Raw genomic sequence first — 19,291 nt, 5'->3', positions numbered from 1 at the left:
TCTGTCTACAACATCCATGTTTTCAAGTCATTTCAGCCCACGTTGTGTCTGAAAGTCAGCTTGTAAGATTCAAGATGTGCTTTTGAACAATGTGAAGGTGCAGACTTTTCCATCCCATTGGAGGACGATGAGCTGAAATGACTTGTTAATGTGGGCGGTTTACCTGTGAGGGAAGCATTATGAACCCAGTGGAATAAGAGGACTTAGAAGTCACTTATTCACGTATATAGGGGGCACATAATGCGGTTAAAAAAAACCAAAGAGCAAGTAAATGCCTCGTGCTGCACTACAGTTGATTGACCTTTGTTATGGACCTTGAATGCACCAGACTGCTTCATATCACTGCACTCACTGCCTGTGCTTGCAAGCTTTTGCTTCTTTTCCTACTACTGTAAGGACGTACAACCGACACCAAAATCAAGCCCAACACTCAAACTTTGTGCCGCTATAGTGTCCTCTGCAGTGAAGGACGAATCCATACGAGCATCATGCGGTCGGGGCGAAGAACACCAGCGTACAGCAAAGCATCTGGCTGGCTTGTTTCCCGCCCCGTCTACATTACGCTTTGCTGAATGTTTAGAAGCAGCAGCTGCGTGTGCAGAAAGGTGACCTGTGTGTGTGTGTGTGTGTGTGTGTGTGTGTGTGTGTGTGTGTGTGTGTGGTTCTAGACCAGATTCTGCGGATGGATTTCTGTCCCCGAGTCGATCTGGCAGCAGGAATGGAGAGAAGGATTGGGAAAATGGATCCACGACCTCCTCTGTTACGTCCAACACGGAGTACACAGGTAGGACAACATCGCACACAACGTTTGTTTGTCAACGCAAATGTTCAAACTCGCTGACTGTAAGTTTACGTTTAGCGTGAATAGTTTGTAGAATAAATGCAAATGGGAAGGCATGAATGCTGGCATGCACTAATGTTTAGATGGTAGTTTATGTTTAATTTTAAATGCTTTAATTATTTCCCCAGTGCATCCGTTAACACGTGAACAGGTTACCAGGAGCAGTCTTCATACATGATTTATCAAACCAAGCACTGAACATATGCAGGGAAGACTTTTCTTTAACATAACTTGATGTTCTCTCCTCTGTTCTCCTCCAGGACCGAAGCTGTACAAGGAGCCCAGCGCCAAATCTAACAAGCACATCATCCAAAACGCGATGGCCCACTGCTGCCTCGCAGGGAAGGTCAACGAGGGGCCAAAGAACAAGATCCTGGAGGTAACCGCACGGGCCTTAAACATGTTGCTCTGGAGACTTGTCCTGGTGGCTGTATTGAGGATGAACCTTTAAACATTGTGGATTAAAATCTTACCTTTTGTCTATTGTCTGCTAATGTGTGCCGGCATGAACTATAGACACATTACATCCCATAAAAGCGCTTACTGTAAACAATGCTGGAGTTGTGTCACGATGACGGGAAGGCTGCAGGATTTTAAATGTCTAAATTTGAAGGAAAATCAGTTTATAAATGCTGGTGTTATGAATGCAGAAGGGACGGACTCTCTTTTAAATAGCGATAAGATAAGATAAGATAGTCCTTTATTAGTCCCTCTGTGGGGAAATTACAGTCTTACAGCAGCCCTTATTCACAGATGAGGTCATATAAGTAAACAGTAGAACAGTAATAAAACACAATTTAAACATGAAACAGTAAAACACAAAAATAGGAATATACAAATGGAATAACATGAATAGTAAAAAAAATGTGTATGAAGTGTAAAAGTAAAACACAAAACACATTAAAAGAAAAAACAAGTAAAAGTATATTATGCAAGAGACCAAAGAGTGACTTAAATGCACCAAAACCTTTACTTTTCTCGAGCATTCGCAGCCTTCCTGCTCCATCTAACGAGCTCTTCTCCCCCCGGACGCCAACAGGAAATGGAGAAGTCGGAGGCCAACAACTTCTTGGTGTTGTTCCGCGACTCCGGCTGCCAGTTCCGCTCTCTCTACACGTACTGCCCCGAGATGGACGAGATCACCAAGCTGACGGGCGTCGGCCCCAAGAGCATCACACGCAAGATGATCGACGGCCTCTACAAGTACAACTCGGACAAGAAGCAGTTCAGTCAGATACCGGCCAAGACCATGTCGGCCAGCGTGGACGCCGTGACCATCCACGGCCACCTCTGGCAGACCAAGAAGCCGGCGACGCCGAAGAAAGTAGTGCCTGCCCAGTCCTAATGGAGCTGGATCCAACACCACCATCCCCCCTCCTCAGATGGAACATACCCATTTAAATTTGCACTTCACTGTACATATCCATGAAGATTCAAGCACCTGCAATGCCAGTTAGATGAATGCATATTTGACTATTTATGGTTGTTTGTTTTTTCCTCTAATTGCATTCCTGTCCTTGTTTTTTCTTCCTGGAAACGAAAGGACTGAATGATTCTCCTGGAATGTATGCCGCTGTTTGAGAAGGATGTGAACGCTTCCCCACCTCAGTGTGTGTTTTTTTTAGAGATTGTCATGTTTGAGTCGAATCATGGAGGCATGTGTGAGTGTTGTTCTTGTCTCATATGTGCCAAACGTATTTTAAAAAAAGAGACGATGTGAATGCCGGGACGTTTTACTGAAGCACTGAATGTTTTTAATTCCTGTACAGATTGATTCTTGTGAGCGTTATGCTGTTGGTGTGTGGCCTTATGCGTGTTTTGTGTTAACGTGTGAGTGCAAAGGGGCGATTGTAAAACAGCATATGGCTTTTTTTTCTTTTTGTTATTGGAGATTGCTTCTTCTTCATATCTGTGGGTAGAACGGTTTGTATATTAATGTATGTAAAACTACAAAGGGCCAAAAAACGTATCGCATACAGCTAGCACTAGCCACACAGTACACGTGTGCTCCGCTTAACAAAGCCAAGTGGTTTCAGCTTTTTCAGAAGCCTTTTTTTGAGAAAGTCACTTTAAAGTATTCAGAGCGTTACTGTAGATTGCCGGTTCTCAACCTGCGGGTCGAGACACCTTTTAGACCATTTGATCATGTACGATGTGTGAAAACTATATTTCTAATATACAAATATGTCATGTTTGTAATTGTTTTTTCCTCACAAAACGCAGAAGTCGTCGCGACCTCAATACGTACTCCTCAGAGTAAAATTAACAACAGGTAGAAGTAAAAATCCTCCTTCTGAAGTGAACATCTGGTGTGTTTTCACTTCACTTCAGACAGAAAGATGGAGAACCAGAGTCACAGATCTCTCTGCTGCTGGTTCACAGCACATTTATGAACAAATAAAATGGCGCAGTACTTTTTTTATTTATTGTTAAATAATGCCTGCACCATGCATTATCTTCACAGATAATCAATATAATGTACGATGACACTCTCACTGACGTCAGCAATATGACTCAAGAAGTATTGTCTTCATATGAACATCAGGATTTACCATCACGTGTGTGCACTCGTACTTTTTTGACAGTATTCAATTATTCAGATTCATAATGTTTACTTACCGTAAGGAAGAGCAGATGTAATAAATAGATTGCTGATAAGTTAAAAGCCATTGCTCTGTCATCTCACACATCACATCAAGTGTTCCTTGTTCTTGTTCCTCGACGTCATTTTCAACACATCTGTGCATCCATTGCTCTCACATGACGGATCTGTGTTGCCCCCAAACTAAACGTTGTGTGCAGAGCGTTAGCGGCACATTTGTCTGCTGCCTGCAGATGCAACCTGCCCTGGAACAGTTATTAGATGTGTTTATATTTATTATGAGGAGAATGACTTTCACACATTCATGCGAGGCAGAATGAGGACGGTCCTTGTCGCTGCATACGGGTAGAGGCTCCACAGAGGCTCAGCGGTGTCAGTGTTGTGTTCCTTTCAACACCGGGTACGACTTCCAACTGAAATAAATCTGCCAACATGGTGTTTTCTTTTCCACTGATATTCATGACCAAAAGAAAGCATGTTCATGTTTCTGAAAATGTTATCTCGTGTGTCTCCGTTGCTTATTGGACGGATGCGTCTGCAGAAGCTCAGTCCGCCTGCTTATGGCTGTTTCAGGCCAAAGTGAAAGGTTATTTTAACTGTAATTATATTGTACAGTGTGTTCATGTGAGCTCATACTTATACTCACTGAGATGACTTTGATTTGTTTGTCAGACGCCGTGCTGTCACTCAACATCATGCTGAACATGTAATTTCTTCTTTTTTTTTTGGCGTTTAATAAAACTAAGCATGGCCTCAGCAGTTATGTGACGTTCATTTTTAAAAACAAAAAGTCCATTGTGAAGGAGTTAATCATCAAAGGTGAAGAGAGAACAAAACTCCAGTAGCCAAGTTTTTATTTTATTTTATATTAATTGATAGAAAAGAAGGAGGTGTAAAAACCACTCAGGGTGTCACATGCATCATTTGTGGGAATAGTTATCTTATTTTTACAGTGTTATAGTAAACATTGTGTAGAAACAATATGTGATAGCTTATGTTTCAGGGAACAGTATCTTTGTTTAAATCTTTATCTACATTAACCACGTTGCTGCACGGACGTCTGTTTTGACTAAGATGTCAGGGTCCTCATGTTGACTTTTTATCTCAAAATTTTGACTTTTTTTAATTTTAATTATGACTCTTTTTGTCATGACTTTTTTTATCATACTTTTTTTTTGTTACTTTTCCTTTTGTCATGACTTTTTTTGTCATATTTTTTTGTCATATTTTTTATCATACTTTTTTTGTCATACTTTTTTTTTGTCATGACTTTTTTTGTCATATTTTTTATCATACTTTTTTTTGTCATACTTTTTTTGTCATGACTTTTTTTTTTGTAAATTCCAAGCATCAAAATCACACCATTAAAAAAAGAAAAAAAAAGTCTTTTTTTTTTTGTCATGACTTTTTTTTGTCATATTTTTTGTCATATTTTTTATCATACTTTTTTTCATCATACTTTTTTGTCATGACTTTTTTGTCATAACTTTGTTATTTTTGTGTCATAATTTCGACTTTTTTTTTTCTTCATAATTATGATTTTTTTGTGCGTGTCAAAAATAGGCTTCCGTAGATTATTCATACTAAGGTTACGTTTTTAACCACAATTAGAGTCTCACTACATCCATCCTCATAATTCTCCACTAAATCAGAAGGTTTTCTCACGCTCTGCGTTGGGGGCGGGGCCAGGCTGTCTGACGTCATCACAACAATTGATTGGTGGTTTGCGGCTGCGTCCGCATGGCAACGGCGAGCTGTGTACAAGAAAGAGAGCAGAAGACACCTTTTTTTTTTGGAGACGCTGACCGGGATTTGAACGCACAAACGCGCTCCATCTCTCCATTTCCTTCGTCGATATTGTCGCATTTTGGACACTGCAACAAAAAAGAAGAAGAAAAAAAGACTGCAGCGGCTTCCATGCGGCGCGTCGTTGGCGCAGACTGACAGGTGAGCAGCTGGCCGCGGATCCACGGCTGCGTGTTGAGCTCGCGCCGCCGTGCGCGCGGGACTCTGCAAAATGAGATGATTAATTACATCGTTCGCTGTTGCTGTTCTGCAACTGTCCGTGTGCGCTAATGTGCGCCAATGCGCGCTAATGCTCAAGTGCACAAGGTGTGCCATGAGCTCAGATAAAGTGCTGAGGCTGTCGGGTTCGGGCCGCAGACCCCGGGCTGGCACATCCCGGACCCCGGACTCTGTCGTTGTCGTACCCGTGTGTGCCGGCGGCAGCAGGGCGGTGTCACCGGCTGCTCCGACGCCCCGAGGCATCGCTGCTCTTGCGGCATCTTGCTGCACTCATAGGTGCACACGGGGCGCGTGAGTGGATCATGCATAATGGAGAGCTCTCTGTGTCCTTGTATAGCTGCCGACGTGATGTCGCTTTGTTAACCGTTTGCTGTCCCGAGTGCACGTATGTCTTCCCAGGATCAGAGGACAGACTGTCTATGCACCCTTCTGTGCAATATGGTCATTGTTTAAAGTGTTTAGGAGTATTATTTTGAATGCTACCACATGCAATCACTTTCAATAACGTTGAGTATTACACAAACGCTGCAAGTACGCTGTGCACTGGAGTAAACCGAAAACTCACTTCCAGTATTTAGAGTAGAAGAAGCTGCAAAGCAGAAGCTCCTGTCGAAGTGTTGATATAGACTATCATTTAAAACATCTGTATTTTTACTGTAAATGGTGCATCTGTAAACATGCTAGTGGGCATCAGCATGAGCATCAATAGCACTGATCTCAAACACGCTCATCTTGTTTCACACACATCAAGTGCTGCGTAGCAGATTGCTTGAGCAACAACTAACTTACCATGTTCCTTAAATCCAATAACAAGTTGCTGTTTTCAAGCTGAATATTTTATAAAATGTTTAACTTTGGACGAGGCAACAACCGATTGCATGTTGATAATGATTTGAGATCAGTGTAACCTTTGTTGTTGGGTGTAACATCTTGTAATAAGGAACATTTCTTCTAAATCTTTGATATGTTCAGTTAGAATGCAACTCTTTGAATTCAGGTTATGAACCTTTTTCTTTTTTGTCAATGACATATCGTCTCTTCCCTCCATCTGTATTCCAGCTGTAAGCTCCCACCGCGGATCTTTCATCATGACGGCAGAGGAGACGATCAGCATCAAGGAGGCCGAGGTGATCAAGGTGATGCTGGACTTCCTGAACTCCAGGAAGCTGCACATCAGCATGCTGGCCTTGGAGAAGGAGAGCGGCGTCATCAACGGACTGTACTCTGATGACATGCTCTTCCTCCGGTACGACAGCCGACCGAAAGGAAAGAGTTCATTTTGAGTGGTTTAGTCGTTTGTAGCACGTTGCGCTGCGTGTTAGCATCCGGTTGCACATGTCTCGAGCTTTTTCACACCATTTTCCAGTATCGTCTTCTTTCAGATTGAAACGAGCGCTCGAGTGAGCCGCTGCGATGGAGACGATGTTTCCAGCCTCTTAACCCGTGTGCTGCTTTCAACAGGCAGCTCTTCCTGGACGGCCAGTGGGAGGAAGTGATGCAGTTCATTCAACCGCTCGAAGGAATGGACAAGTTTGACAAGAAAAGGTGAGAGAAATAATTACACGTTGATAGTTTAAGGAGGGTCTTTGTTTAGGAACAACCGGAGAGGAGCGTGTCTCATGAAGTGTGTTTCATAATACTGAGATTTGTGTTTCCAGGTTTCGCTTCATCGTTCTGAAGCAGAAGTTTCTGGAGGCTCTGTGTGTGAATAATGCCATGTCTGCTGCCGAAGACCCTCACAATGTACGTGGATATGGGATCAGGAAATTATATGACAATTTGAAAACAGCTTGAACAAATACAATGAAGGAACAGTGGACTCACTGCTAGAAGCTCACTAACAAATACCCTTAACATGTCCTTGAGCAAGGCAGCCAATAACCCGCGAAGCCTGTGATTTAATTAATACGATGCATCTATATGTGTCAATATGAAGCTTCTTCTAAAACCTCTTCTAAACTTTTTTTGGTATTTTTTTTACTTTATTTATTTTTTTCTATATTTTTTTATTCATCTGTAAATTTAATATTCTTTGTACTGCATTTTTTTAAATTTTGTTTAAGTATGTTTAAGTAATTTTATACTTTTTTTTATTCCATCTGTATATTTAATATTTTTTTACTGCTAATTTTTAATGTTGTCACCGTTCTACTGTTTATTTATCTTACTTGATTTTTTTTTTAAATTTTATTTATTTTTTAAATCATATTTACTTGTGAGCTGTGCTGCTGTAATCCTGTAATTTCCCCACTGAGGGACTAGTAAAGGATTATCTTATCTTAAACACAGCTAGTTCCACACAAACAGACCGGCCGGCCTCATGATCTCTTTTCCTCTGTGGGTCTGGTGTCGCTGCAGCTGGAGCTCACCATGCAGGCGGCGGTCCAGTGCCTCCACAGCCTGGAGGGCTTCTGTCCGACCAAAGACGACTACAGCAAGCTGTGTCTGCTGCTCACGCTGCCGCGCCTCACCTCGCACGCCGAGTTCAAGGACTGGAACCCCAGCACGGCGCGCGTCCAGTGTTTCGAAGAAGCCTGCGCCATGGTGGCCGAGTTCATCCCCGCCGACAGGAAGCTGAGCGAGGCGGGCTTCAGGGCCAGCGGGAACCGCCTCTTCCAGCTGCTCATCAAGGGGATCCTCTACGAGTGCTGCGTCGAATTCTGTCAGGTAATACGACAGAAAACACTCAAACCTGTAGAAACTCTTTTAGACTCACATGTCTGAATGCTGCTAAGGAGTTACAGTCATTTATTTATAGTTTAGTCCTTCATAGTCTTAATAGTTCTTAATTTATGTTGTCTATATGTCATATGTTGTTCTTTTTTGCACTTTATTATTATTACTATTGCACAATTCATTATATGTTGGACAAAAGAGAAACATACGTTCGATCTTCTGTAAGTTTGCACATTGCACAAAATTGATAATAAAACTGACTTTGACTTTGAAATAATCATATGTTACAGTCCATTTTAATGTAAGGTATCCTGTTTGATGTTTTAAAGCATGGTGTAGGCCCTACTTTTATGTCAAAATCATCAATAACTTCAGTAATCCTGAATTTTGGTTTGGTTACTTTATTGGTACCCGAGGGGAGACTTGGTAGTAAAAACACGGCGTCCATCTTGACATCCATTACCACTAAACCCCCGTGTTTCTTCCTGTGTTTGGCAGAGCAAAGCCACTGGTGAGGAGATCACAGAGAGCGAGGTGTTGCTCGGTGTGGATTTGCTCTGCGGGAACGGCTGCGATGAGCTGGACTTGTCTCTGCTCTCCTGGCTGCAGAACGTCTCGCCGGGCGCCTTCTCCTGCGCCTTCCAGCAGAAGACGCTGAACATCCACGTGGAGCGCCTGGTGAAGCCCAGCAGGGCCGGCCACGCCGACCTGCTCACGCCGCTGATCAGCCGCCTGTCCCCGTGCCCGACCTCCTCGCCCTTCCACCAGAGGCCTCATTCCGCGGACACCTACATGTCCAGGTCCCTCAACCCGGCGTTGGACGGCCTGTCCAGCGGCCTGGCGGCGCAGGACAAGAGAGGCATGGAGAGCAACACGAAGGCCGCGCTCAGCCGCAGCCTGATGGAGAACAACGTGCATCAGCCGGACGATTCGCCTGAAAAGTAAGAGCCAAGGCGGAGACTCAGGCCTTTATTTTCGGGGCATTAAGTGGATTTGAACACTAAACATGTCTGCAGCTCCGTCAACTCATACCACTATAAAACTATGTCTCTGTATCAGTGCAAAACAACATATCAGCAACATATTTATTGTCTACTAAAAGCATCACATACTTCCAGGGGATCATTGCTTCTTCTTCACCATCGTTGATCTTTCACAACCGTAAGAGTTTTAAACATTAAATTGATTCAGCAGATATTACTTCTCATAAGCAGCAGGCTTTAATCCAATCATAAACAACAAAAGACATCCTGGTAGAGAAACTGAGATACAGCTAAGAACTTCACCTGCTTATCTACAATATTACAATATATGTAAAACAAAGACATGATACAATATTTATTGTGTAGAACATTTAATTTCATATAGACTCATATGCACATTGATATTTTATATTTTATGTCTTTCCTAGAGCATTCTTACCGAGCTTAATGTGCACGTGTAACTTGCATTAGGTATTAAACCCCTGGTGGAGCTAAATGAATCCCTTTATTGCTGCTTTAATGGAGACGTGCTGTTGTCCTGCGCTGCTGTGCAAAGCACATCATACTGCGTCTGAGTGATGCGATGAGGTGAAAGCATTCACCTTCTAACTCTTTAGAGGAAGTCCTAGTCCTGAGCCATAGACTCAGTTAAGGTTCAGAGGCTTCTCCTTTTGCACAATCTGATATTTTAAAATGAAGTGGACTGAAAAGCAGCCTGAAGGGTTAAAACACAGGAAGACGTTTTAAATCAAGTTATTCGAGGTAAAGTCTTCGTTCTGAGGCTTCAACTGAGATGAAGACTGTAAACTGAGACGCTTCCAGACTGTTTTACACGGTTCTCTGACGCCACCTGCTGGACACAAAGTGAACGACGGGTACAAAGTGAGATCACTGCGATCGATGATGTTCAGTTTGTCGCCTTCAACAGAAATGGTCTTGTAAGTAAGTTATGCAGCTTAAGACAAGATTACAATGAATCAGATGTGCAAAATCACAAAACACATCTGGAATGAAATGTGTTTAAATGCTATAAACACATTTCATTGAGGTGCAGTGTTCTCGTTATAACACTTTGTAGTCAAAAGGAGTTGCCTACGTTAATTTGATTTCCTTCATACGCAGTATACTTCTCAACTTTATCACACATGAAGTATCTTCTGCCTGGATTGTATTGTTTTATCTCCTACTTCCTCTTTAAATATACTATAATAATTGTTGTCCTGACTATAGGAAGCAGTCACTCGGGCCGGATGCAGCCAACAGCTCCCGTCCTCCTCTGACCGCGGGGACGGACGGCGGGCCGCCCGGCAGCACCGACACAACCCAGGTGAGAAGAACCTGAGATATTACAGGATATGTTTGCCGACACAAAAGAAGGTATTACAACATGCAACACAATTCAGAATCTTCAGCCATTTTTAAACCGACTCAACGGCTTTCGTGCACAAACTAAAAAGTTCAACAACTAAGAAATAGTTTCAAAAAGACTCAAATGACTTTAACTCAGAATATACACACTCAGTGAATCTATGACAAACACTTTTCTATGGAACACGTCATTGTCTTGATGAGCAGCTTGTCCACAACTTCAAAATAAATTAAACAAAAAGTGCAATTTAATTTAATTTAAGAAAAACAAGATGAAACCAGAGCCGGCAAAAAAAAGTCCCTTCAAAATAAAAGCACAGGATGAAAATTAAAAAAGCTGCAGTATTGCATCCTGTAGTTGTCCTGGTGTCCACAACAAAGACAAGAGGAGAATAAATACACACACAGAGTTACGTAACTGAACATAATAATACAGAATAAAACCCTCCTGACAATCCAGATAATGAATGACAAAACAAACACTTTATAAGAAACTAGTAAAGGAACAAGTCAGTGACAAAAGGCCGGTTTCTCTCTGGATTTCTGGTCCACAGTCCGTCGCTCATTGATGAGCATAAAGACACGTCGGATGTTGAGATGGGGAGTCTCTCACCTCGGCTGCTCAGGCTGAAGTGGTTTCATGACTCTGTAAAAAGAAATGGCCGTCGCTGCCTGCTCACTTGAGTCAAAGTTAGATCTTCAGTCCGTCTTCCCTCGGCAGCCATCACTCCAGATTTAAGCGATTCAGAACAGATTCCCCCTGAACCTCCTGGACCAGCTCATGAATCCATCACCTGCCCGAGGGGCGTCGTCTCCCTCCAGCCCCTCGCTGCAGGGAAGAGGTCACGGACGCTGGAGGCAGATAATCTGGTGTGATGTGCGGTCACACCCAACATGGCCCGCTGCTCTCATCATCGTTCATCTTTATGCTCAGCAGATCTCATCCAGAGCAGCGAAGCAGCTTCAGACTGGAGCTGCTGGATGTGATGAGGTCCTTGAAAACTTTTTTTTTATGGGATTTATGATGGAGGATGAGACCTCGGGAGTTGAAGAGTTATCAGCAGTGGCTCTTAGGAGAGAGTTTGCCTATCATAACCTGGTGTGTGTGTGTGTGTGTGTGTTATTGCACGTGTGTGTGTCGTGGCAATGAGCACTGCTACGTGTTCAGAGAATACTGAGATGCCATAATAAATATTCTGCCATGTGGGCTGCAGGATTGTTCAGGTTCAACAAATCATGTCATGAAATTGCTTCATTTTTTTTGTATCTTCTGCAAAAGAACAAACTCACAGTGTGTCTATTTTTGACTGGCTGTGTGTGTGTGTGTGTGTGTGTGTGTGTCCAGCGTCCGGACTCTGCAGGCCACGTCCAGGAGTATTACAGGCAGCGGCTCCGTGTGCAGCAGCATCTGGAGCAGAAGCAGCAGCAGAGGCAGCTCTACCAGCAGATGCTGCTGGAGGGAGGCGTGAAGCCGCCGGACGGAGCCCAGAACAACCTGACGGAGACCTTCCTGAGCAGGTGTGTCCTCCTAGTCCTATCAAAATATTGATCATCAGCGATTCAGATGAAGAGAGCGCGACCTTATTGAGACAAAAGATGTATTGTTTTTGGTCCAGATCCATTCAGAAGTTGGAGGAGATGAACGTGGGCTTGGACCCCCGAGGAGACGAGGCGGTGACGCAGTGGAGCGGTCTGACCGGCAGCAGAAGCACCGGCGCCTCCCAGCACCCGGCCACCGGGCCACCGAGGGAGACGCCGGTGGGAGGAGTCAGCAGCGCCCCGTCGAGGGCCGCGAGCAACGGCCTGCCGGCGCTCAGCGAGTCCCCGGTTCCTGCCGGTCAGAGGTGAGAACCCGCCGAGCGGCGAGTCCCGAGAAGAACCCGGGTCTCTGACTGAAGCTGTGATGGGACTTCATGTAAAAAAAAAATAATTCTGTCAAAGTCGTGCTCGAGTAATTTGATGTTGACGACGACAAATATTGTAACATCTCACATGAATTAAATATTGATCAGGAAACAGGTCAAATTCCACAATTCAGATTTTTTAATTGAAGAGTTACCCAATTATATAATAACAGTAGAACAAAATGGATGAATTTACCTTTTTGTGTGTGTGTGTTTGTGTGTGTGTGTGTGTGTGTGTGTGTCAGTGTTGAGAGGATGAGAGGGTCGTGTCCCACAACCCAAGAGGATTCTGCAACACGTAACTCACTAGAGGTACAGCACAGCGCTTCAGTATTCATTATTTTTATTTCTTTTCTACGTCTGATGTGATATATTTATGTATCTGGACCATAAAAAAATGCAAAAAATATCTACATTTGTTTTTGTTTGCACAAAAGATATTTGTTGTTATTTTGCAGCAGCTGGTCTGAAGCACACATTGTGTTTGTACTGCAGCTTCAATAGTTCTCTAGCTCCAGTTTTAGTCACAAAGGTCAAATAAATAGTTTATAATAATAAAGATAACGTTTCTAAACATTCTCCAGGTGGGGAAATCCAAAGCGCAGTTTGTGAAAGTGAACCAGCTGGAGGACACGCAGGCGGTCCGCGCTGTGGCCTTCCATCCCTCTGGAGCGCTGTACGCTGTGGGCTCCAACTCAAAGACGCTGAGAGTCTGCAGCTACCCGGAGACTCTGAACGTCAGGTAGGAGCCGTGTACTGAGAGATTAGGAATGATTTCTGCTCCAGAAAATACAGATGGTGTCATTAACGTCGGTTAATGCACAGAAAACATAACAAGCTGCAGTGTGTTTCAACTTAACTTGTGCTGGCAGCATAATGTTAGAGTATTACTGTGTAAATATACAAACAAGTACATTTGTATATTCTGTAAGCAACTTTCTCTCATGACCAATGAAAGCAGGAACTGCTTCCTGTTCTGTGTCTTTCCTCAATATGTTTAAATCCAAGTTGCAATTCCTCCCACAATTATTATCATGTAACATTTCATAATTCCCGCCTCGTCCTTCTTGTACTTCCTTGACTTCAGCGGCTCTGGTGCCGTCAAACAGCCGGCGGTTCGCTTCAGGAGGAACAAACACCACAAGGGCTCCATCTACTGCGTGGCCTGGAGCCGCTGTGGGCAGCTGCTCGCCACCGGCTCCAACGACAAATACGTCAAAGTGCTGCCGTTCAACGCGGACAACTGCAACGCCACAGGTGTGCTGTGTGTGTGTGTGTGTGTGTGTGTGTGTGAAAAGCAACGCACTTCCACAACCACATCACACCTTTTGTTAACACGAGGATAATGTTATCGTTTCCTCCTGAATGTTCGTCTCGGCCTCAGGCCCGGACCTGGAGTTCAGCATGCACGACGGCACCATCCGGGACCTGGCCTTCATGGAGGGCCCGGAGAGCGGAGGCTCCATCCTGATCAGCGCCGGAGCCGGAGACTGCAACATCTACACCACGGACTGCCAGAGAGGACAAGGGCTGCACGCGCTGAGCGGACACACAGGTCTGACGCTCTGGAAAGCTTTTGAACTGAGTTTGCAGACAGGAGATCATTGAAACACATCTTTAACTTTGATGTATTTTTATACTTGACTACCAATATGAATTCTTTTTTTAAACGTTTTTTTATCATACTTTTTTTTTTGGTCAAACTTTTTTTTTGGTCAAACTTTTTTTTTGGTCAAACTTTTTTTTGGTCAAACTTTTTTTTTGGGTCAAACTTTTTTTTGGGGTCAAACTTTTTTTTTGGGTCAAACTTTTTTTTTGGTCAAACTTTTTTTTTGGGTCAAACTTTTTTTTTGGGTCAAACTTTTTTTTTGGGTCCAACTTTTTTTTTGGTCAAACTTTTTTTTTGGGTCCAACTTTTTTTTTTGGTCAAACTTTTTTTTGGGTCAAACTTTTTTTTTGGTCAAACTTTTTTTTTGGGTCAAACTTTTTTTTTTTTTTTGGTCAAACTTTTTTTTTAGGTCATACTTTTTTTTTTGGTCAAACTTTTTTTTTGGGTCATACTTTTTTTTTTGGTCAAACTTTTTTTTTTAATCAAACTTTTTTTTTTGGTCAAATTTTTTTTTTGGGTCAAAATTTTTTTTTGGTCATAGTTTTTTTTTTTGGTCAAACTTTTTTTTTTTTTTTTGGTCAAACTTTTTTTTGGTCAAACTTTTTTTTTTAATCAAACTTTTTTTTTTGGTCATACATTTTTTTTGGGTCAAACTTATTTTTTGGTCAAACTTTTTTTTTTGGTCATACTTTTTTTTGGTCATACTTTTTTTTTTGGTCAAACTTTTTTTTTTAATCAAACTTTTTTTTGGTCAAACTTTTTTTTTTTTTTTTTTGGTCAAACTTTTTTTTTTTTTTTTTTGGTCAAACTTTTTTTTGGTCAAACTTTTTTTTTTAATCAAACTTTTTTTTTTGGTCAAACTTTTTTTTTGGTCATACTTTTTTTTTTGGTCAAACTTTTTTTTGGTCATACTTTTTTTTTTGGTCAAACTTTTTTTTTTAATCAAACTTTTTTTTTTGGTCAAACTTTTTTTTTTAATCAAACTTTTTTTTGGTCAAACTTTTTTTTTTTATGGTCAAACTTTTTTTTTTGGTCATACTTTTTTTTCGGGTCATGCTTTTTTTGGTCATACTTTTTTTGTCATACTTATGATTTTTTGTGTGCATAGTATAGTATGTCATCAAACTGTGACAGTGTAGTCATTTAAAGACACAGTATAATGTCTTAAAAATCAAATATGTCATTGAAATGTATATATAGTGAAGGCTTGTTAACATTTCCTTCCTCAGTGTTGTAAGATGTTGGAGCGATTGCTTCCTCATCATTACACTATGGAATGTCACATGAACACGACTCAGGCCAACATGGCCGACATGTGGCGTGCAGGGTGTTCACGCGTCACCGCTGTGCTTCAACAGGTCACATTCTGACTCTGTGCACGTGGGGCGGCTGGATGATCGCCTCCGGCTCGCAGGACAAGACGGTGCGCTTCTGGGACCTCAGGGTGCCGAGCTGCGTCCGGGTTGTGGGCGCCACCCTGCACGGCTCAGGTGAGGGAGGAGGAGCCTCGACGTGGCTGCTGATGATTTGTACCTCACACACACTAACACACACACACACACACGCTCCTGTTCTGTCCCACACAGGAAGTGCAGTGGCTTCAGTGGCGGTGGATCCCAGCGGCCGCCTGCTGGCCACGGGGCAGGAGGACAGCACCTGCATGCTGTACGACATCCGAGGCGGCCGCATCGTTCAGACCTACCGGCCGCACAGCAGCGACGTCCGCTCGGTGCGCTTCTCATCCGGAGCGCATCACCTCCTCACCGGCTCTTACGACAACAAAGTCATCATCAGTGACCTTCAAGGTACAGCGGCGCCGGCGTGGGGAGACAAAGAACACAAATATTGTGCATCTGAAGACGCACGACCAGCGACACTGACTGTTGCATCTGGTCACCGTGTTGGTGCAACACAACAGGGTGTTGGTTTGTGTGACGTGTCGTTTCCTCTCTCTGCCTCCAGGTGACCTGACGAAGCCCCTCCCTCAGACGGTGGCGGGCGAGCACGGGGACAAGGTGATCCAGTGCAGGTGGCACCCGAGCGACCGGACCTTCCTCTCCTCGTCCGCAGATCGAACCGTCGTCCTCTGGGCGCCGGTCGCCTGAGCCGCTCGCTGGAGGAACGCCGGTTCACAGGAAGCAGGAAGCGCGAGAAGTGTGTCCACGCTTCCTCGCATGGGATCGCCAGTAGTATATAGTGTATAGGGTTGCGCGTGCACGTATGCTACTGTCGCCCGTCGCTGTGTGTGTGTGTGTGTGTGTGTGCGTGCATGTGTATACATTGTGTGACAGATATGTTTGCATACAACATTTAGCAAATGCTGTAAATGGGGAAACGATGGAATCTTAGTGTTAAGTTTTCTTTTCAGAATTCATGTGAGGTTCAGTGTGTGTGTGTGTGTGTGTGTATGTGTGTGTGCGCTTGATTAATACCTGATAGTGTCGGCCTTATGGAGCCTGCAAAGACGTTGTTGGCAAAGATGTAGTTAGCACATAGAGATGACTGATTCTCACTGAAAGCTTTACGTTCTCTGCACATCTTTAACTCAGTTACTTTATTTTCTCACAAAGCCAAACTACATTCAGTCCAGACACGAAGCAGCTGCTGTGTCTGTGGTTTGTGTCGGTGTCAGTGAGCCGGACTCTTCATGTGGTGGAGAGAAGCCACGTTGGGTTATGCATATCATAACGTGCCTTTTTGTAACATTTGTAGAGATTTTTTGGGTGTGGATAGATGGAGAGATTTATTTATTTATTTGCAGCTTTATTTTGATATCTACTCATATGTCTTCTCAAATGTACATTCTTGTAATGCAGACAATGAGCACACTTGTGCACACGCGTATGAATCCGTTCTGCACTTCACACAAATGTGGACGACAGCAATTCAGTGATGAGTCATTTGTAAATGTGTCTCAGACCCACGATTTAATTTCAATGATCTTAACACACTGAACAGAGAGACGAGGGTTTAATCTGCAGCGACAGAAACGTGTACATTCAGGTTTATTTCAAAGAACGAGGTCGGTGAAAGCTCAGTGCTGTTGTAAAAGGTGATCGCTTGAGGAGCTCAATCATTGATCAGCTCTGCAAACTTTAGGAGATGAGCTATGCAACTGTTTCCCCACAAAAAGTACAAACAATATCAAAGAAATCCCAGAAAATAGAAGCTAGAAAGTCAAGACAATGATAAGGCACCTTGAATAGAAGATGCTGCCGGTCTGCACAACGTGAATCTTTAACTGACACAAACAGTCTTTTATCACTTGGATGGAGAAGAAGGTGTTCATCATATTCTACATCACCTGTCGCTCACAGCAGCAAAGTGAGTGTCGTTTGAAACCAGTTTTTAACAACGTGTGTGCACACAAATGTGTAACGATGGAACTGCCAAGAGGTCATTGGGGTTCAGTCTGTTCAAATAATAAAATAGTGAATGTCTGATTCCTCGTGGTCTTGTTTTGGAATGAATGAAGATATTTTAAAGTTTCACTTTGGAGATGTCAGTGAACACGTTGAAAACTGGTTCACTGACATCTTCAGACCTCCTTTTCCCTGTTTGAGGTGTCGTAGGAACCCCAAAGGAATTCCAATACTTGTGTTTATTGTATGTATTTGTTCAGCAAAGTCTTGGGTAAAAAAATGTATATCTGCTAAAAGAAAATCACTTTGAAAAGATATTTTGATGGTAACAATGAACATCCAGCATGATATGAGCCAGATTAACATTAAAAAAGCCTCCTGGAGCGTCAATAAGACACCTTTTTGGAAAGATTAGGACCTAAAGAATCAGAACCTGCAACAAAAATCACAACAAAACAAAGTCTTGGTCTGTTAGGAAGGAGTTTCAGTCAAAAAAAACTGTCATTCAGTTTAAAAAAATGGAAAGATAACGTATTTTATGTCAATAGATTGTCTGAATGGGGCATGCTGGGACTCAAAATTGGCGTACGGTTTCCAAACGGTTAACTGATGGAATGAAGTTACAGAGTGGCGTCTCGCTGCTCGCTGTTTACGTTGTTTTGGCAACTAAAAGTCAAATTAAAATCATGTTTTTTATTAATTTCCTGACGTGCACATGTTTCTCATAGGACTGAATCCTCTCATCACCGGCATGGCTGAACTCCAGGGGATTTGGGACATGCTTACGGCATTTTGACAGTCAAATAAATGATTCATACTGCGTTGCCAAGTCTGATAAGCTGCATGATGAACATTGAAGATGGAAAGAATGAAAAGAAATCATGCAGAACGCCGAGAGGACAAAGTGCGAGAGGTGAGAGAGGAAGAGCGGTGACGGGAAGGTAACTGCACAGGAGAGCGCGAGCAGGGATTTAGCATCACTCACATGCTGCGCTGCTGGATCATTCCCTCCTTTGTGAGCCGGACAATGAGCGCTCGGGGTCCCGGCCTTAAAAAGGATACGCTCACTGTCACGGCCAGCAACCTCCGAGAGACACCGGCCAGCCCAGAGGTACCAGAGAAACACTCGGACCTACACAGAAGCTGTTGTTATTCTACCTGCAGTGAGACTCGACTTTCTTTTGAGGGTCAACAAACTGCTTTTTGGAGGACGAGCGGATCCACAAAGAGGAGATGAAGTTCAAAGACCTTTATCTGGAGGGGAAAGATCTTTACAGAGAACTAACTGGGCGTCGGGACGCTGCTGTTTGACTGCGTTGTTGTTTAATTATGTCGAGTAGACACATCTGGGAGTTCCATGAGTGTCATTCGGATGTGATTTTGGGAATTTAGGCGTTTTCAGGAGCTGCATGCAGGAGCTGAGGATCAGTGTGTAGAGTCGTCGGCTCGCTGGCTGCGTGACAGCGTGACTCTGCTGACAGCTCAGTTCAGGAGTGGAAGATTAGTTTGTGGTGCGTGGAGGGGAATTACAGGCGAACAATAGCTGTGAACTGCCCGATAGGCAAGCTCATTGTAACGCAGCGGTTTGGGTCCAGTGCTTTGCCGGCTGTGACTGATTCGACACCAAAGAATGACTCATTCTCTTGTGTGATGTGCAGGCGAGTGTGAAGGAAACGTTTCATGTCACATCTCTGGCTTTTAAACGAGATGAAAAATGACCAATGCGGACCATCTGGTGACTGCTAAACCTCTGAGCTGCTGTTTGAAAACTGTTAAAAGGGTTGAAATTGGCTTCATCTCGGACATTTTGTTTTTTATGGTAGGATCGGTCTGTTCTGTCAGCTCAGAGACGGCACTTAATCTTTAAAAAAAACACTTATTTTAAAGTCCTTTCCTCGAAAATTGCATAAAAAAATGACAA

At 43.2% G+C, this 19,291-nt stretch overlaps 2 protein-coding genes across 8 annotated transcripts in view; both read left to right on the top strand.

The window, feature by feature from the left end:
- The window catches only part of camsap2a (calmodulin regulated spectrin-associated protein family, member 2a), a 37,259-nt gene extending 33,064 nt beyond the window's left edge, over window positions 1-4,195 (top strand). For all 7 annotated transcript variants that reach the window (XM_068589551.1, XM_068589550.1, XM_068589546.1 and 4 more), the window contains 3 exons: window positions 669-784; window positions 1,102-1,220; window positions 1,881-4,195. In XM_068589551.1, the coding sequence (XP_068445652.1) occupies window positions 669-784; window positions 1,102-1,220; window positions 1,881-2,186 (541 nt within the window). In that variant the 3' untranslated portion in view covers window positions 2,187-4,195. The remainder of the gene's footprint in view (window positions 1-668; window positions 785-1,101; window positions 1,221-1,880) is intronic.
- Window positions 4,196-5,202: 1,007 nt separating this feature from the next.
- On the top strand, window positions 5,203-17,449 carry LOC137793695 (WD repeat-containing protein 47-like). The gene is made up of 16 exons (XM_068590000.1): window positions 5,203-5,390; window positions 6,528-6,714; window positions 6,930-7,013; window positions 7,127-7,211; window positions 7,827-8,135; window positions 8,643-9,085; window positions 10,358-10,454; window positions 11,841-12,013; window positions 12,112-12,339; window positions 12,645-12,711; window positions 12,984-13,141; window positions 13,487-13,656; window positions 13,784-13,954; window positions 15,367-15,498; window positions 15,595-15,813; window positions 15,971-17,449. The coding sequence occupies exons 2-16, from the start codon at window positions 6,557-6,559 to the stop codon at window positions 16,111-16,113; spliced, it is 2,637 nt and encodes an 878-aa protein (XP_068446101.1). The 5' UTR covers window positions 5,203-5,390; window positions 6,528-6,556; the 3' UTR covers window positions 16,114-17,449.
- The last annotated feature ends 1,842 nt before the right edge of the window (window positions 17,450-19,291 follow it).

The sequence above is a fragment of the Clinocottus analis genome, unplaced genomic scaffold (genome assembly GCF_023055335.1).
Source record: "Clinocottus analis isolate CAN_PGR_092001 unplaced genomic scaffold, fCliAna1.0.p SCAF_23, whole genome shotgun sequence".
Classification (NCBI taxonomy): Eukaryota; Metazoa; Chordata; class Actinopteri; order Perciformes; family Cottidae; genus Clinocottus; species Clinocottus analis.
Note: the sequence above shows the minus strand (reverse complement) of the source record. Positions and strands in the feature narration are given on the sequence as shown.

Coding starts and splice junctions, on each gene's coding strand:
- LOC137793695 (XM_068590000.1), top strand. CDS start 6,557: ATGACGGCAGAGGAGACGATCAGCATCAAGGAGGCCGAGGTGATCAAG. Junction 13,142..13,486: donor CCGGAGACTCTGAACGTCAG/GTAGGAGCCGTG, acceptor CCTTGACTTCAG/CGGCTCTGGTGCCGTCAAAC. Junction 13,657..13,783: donor GGACAACTGCAACGCCACAG/GTGTGCTGTGTG, acceptor TCTCGGCCTCAG/GCCCGGACCTGGAGTTCAGC.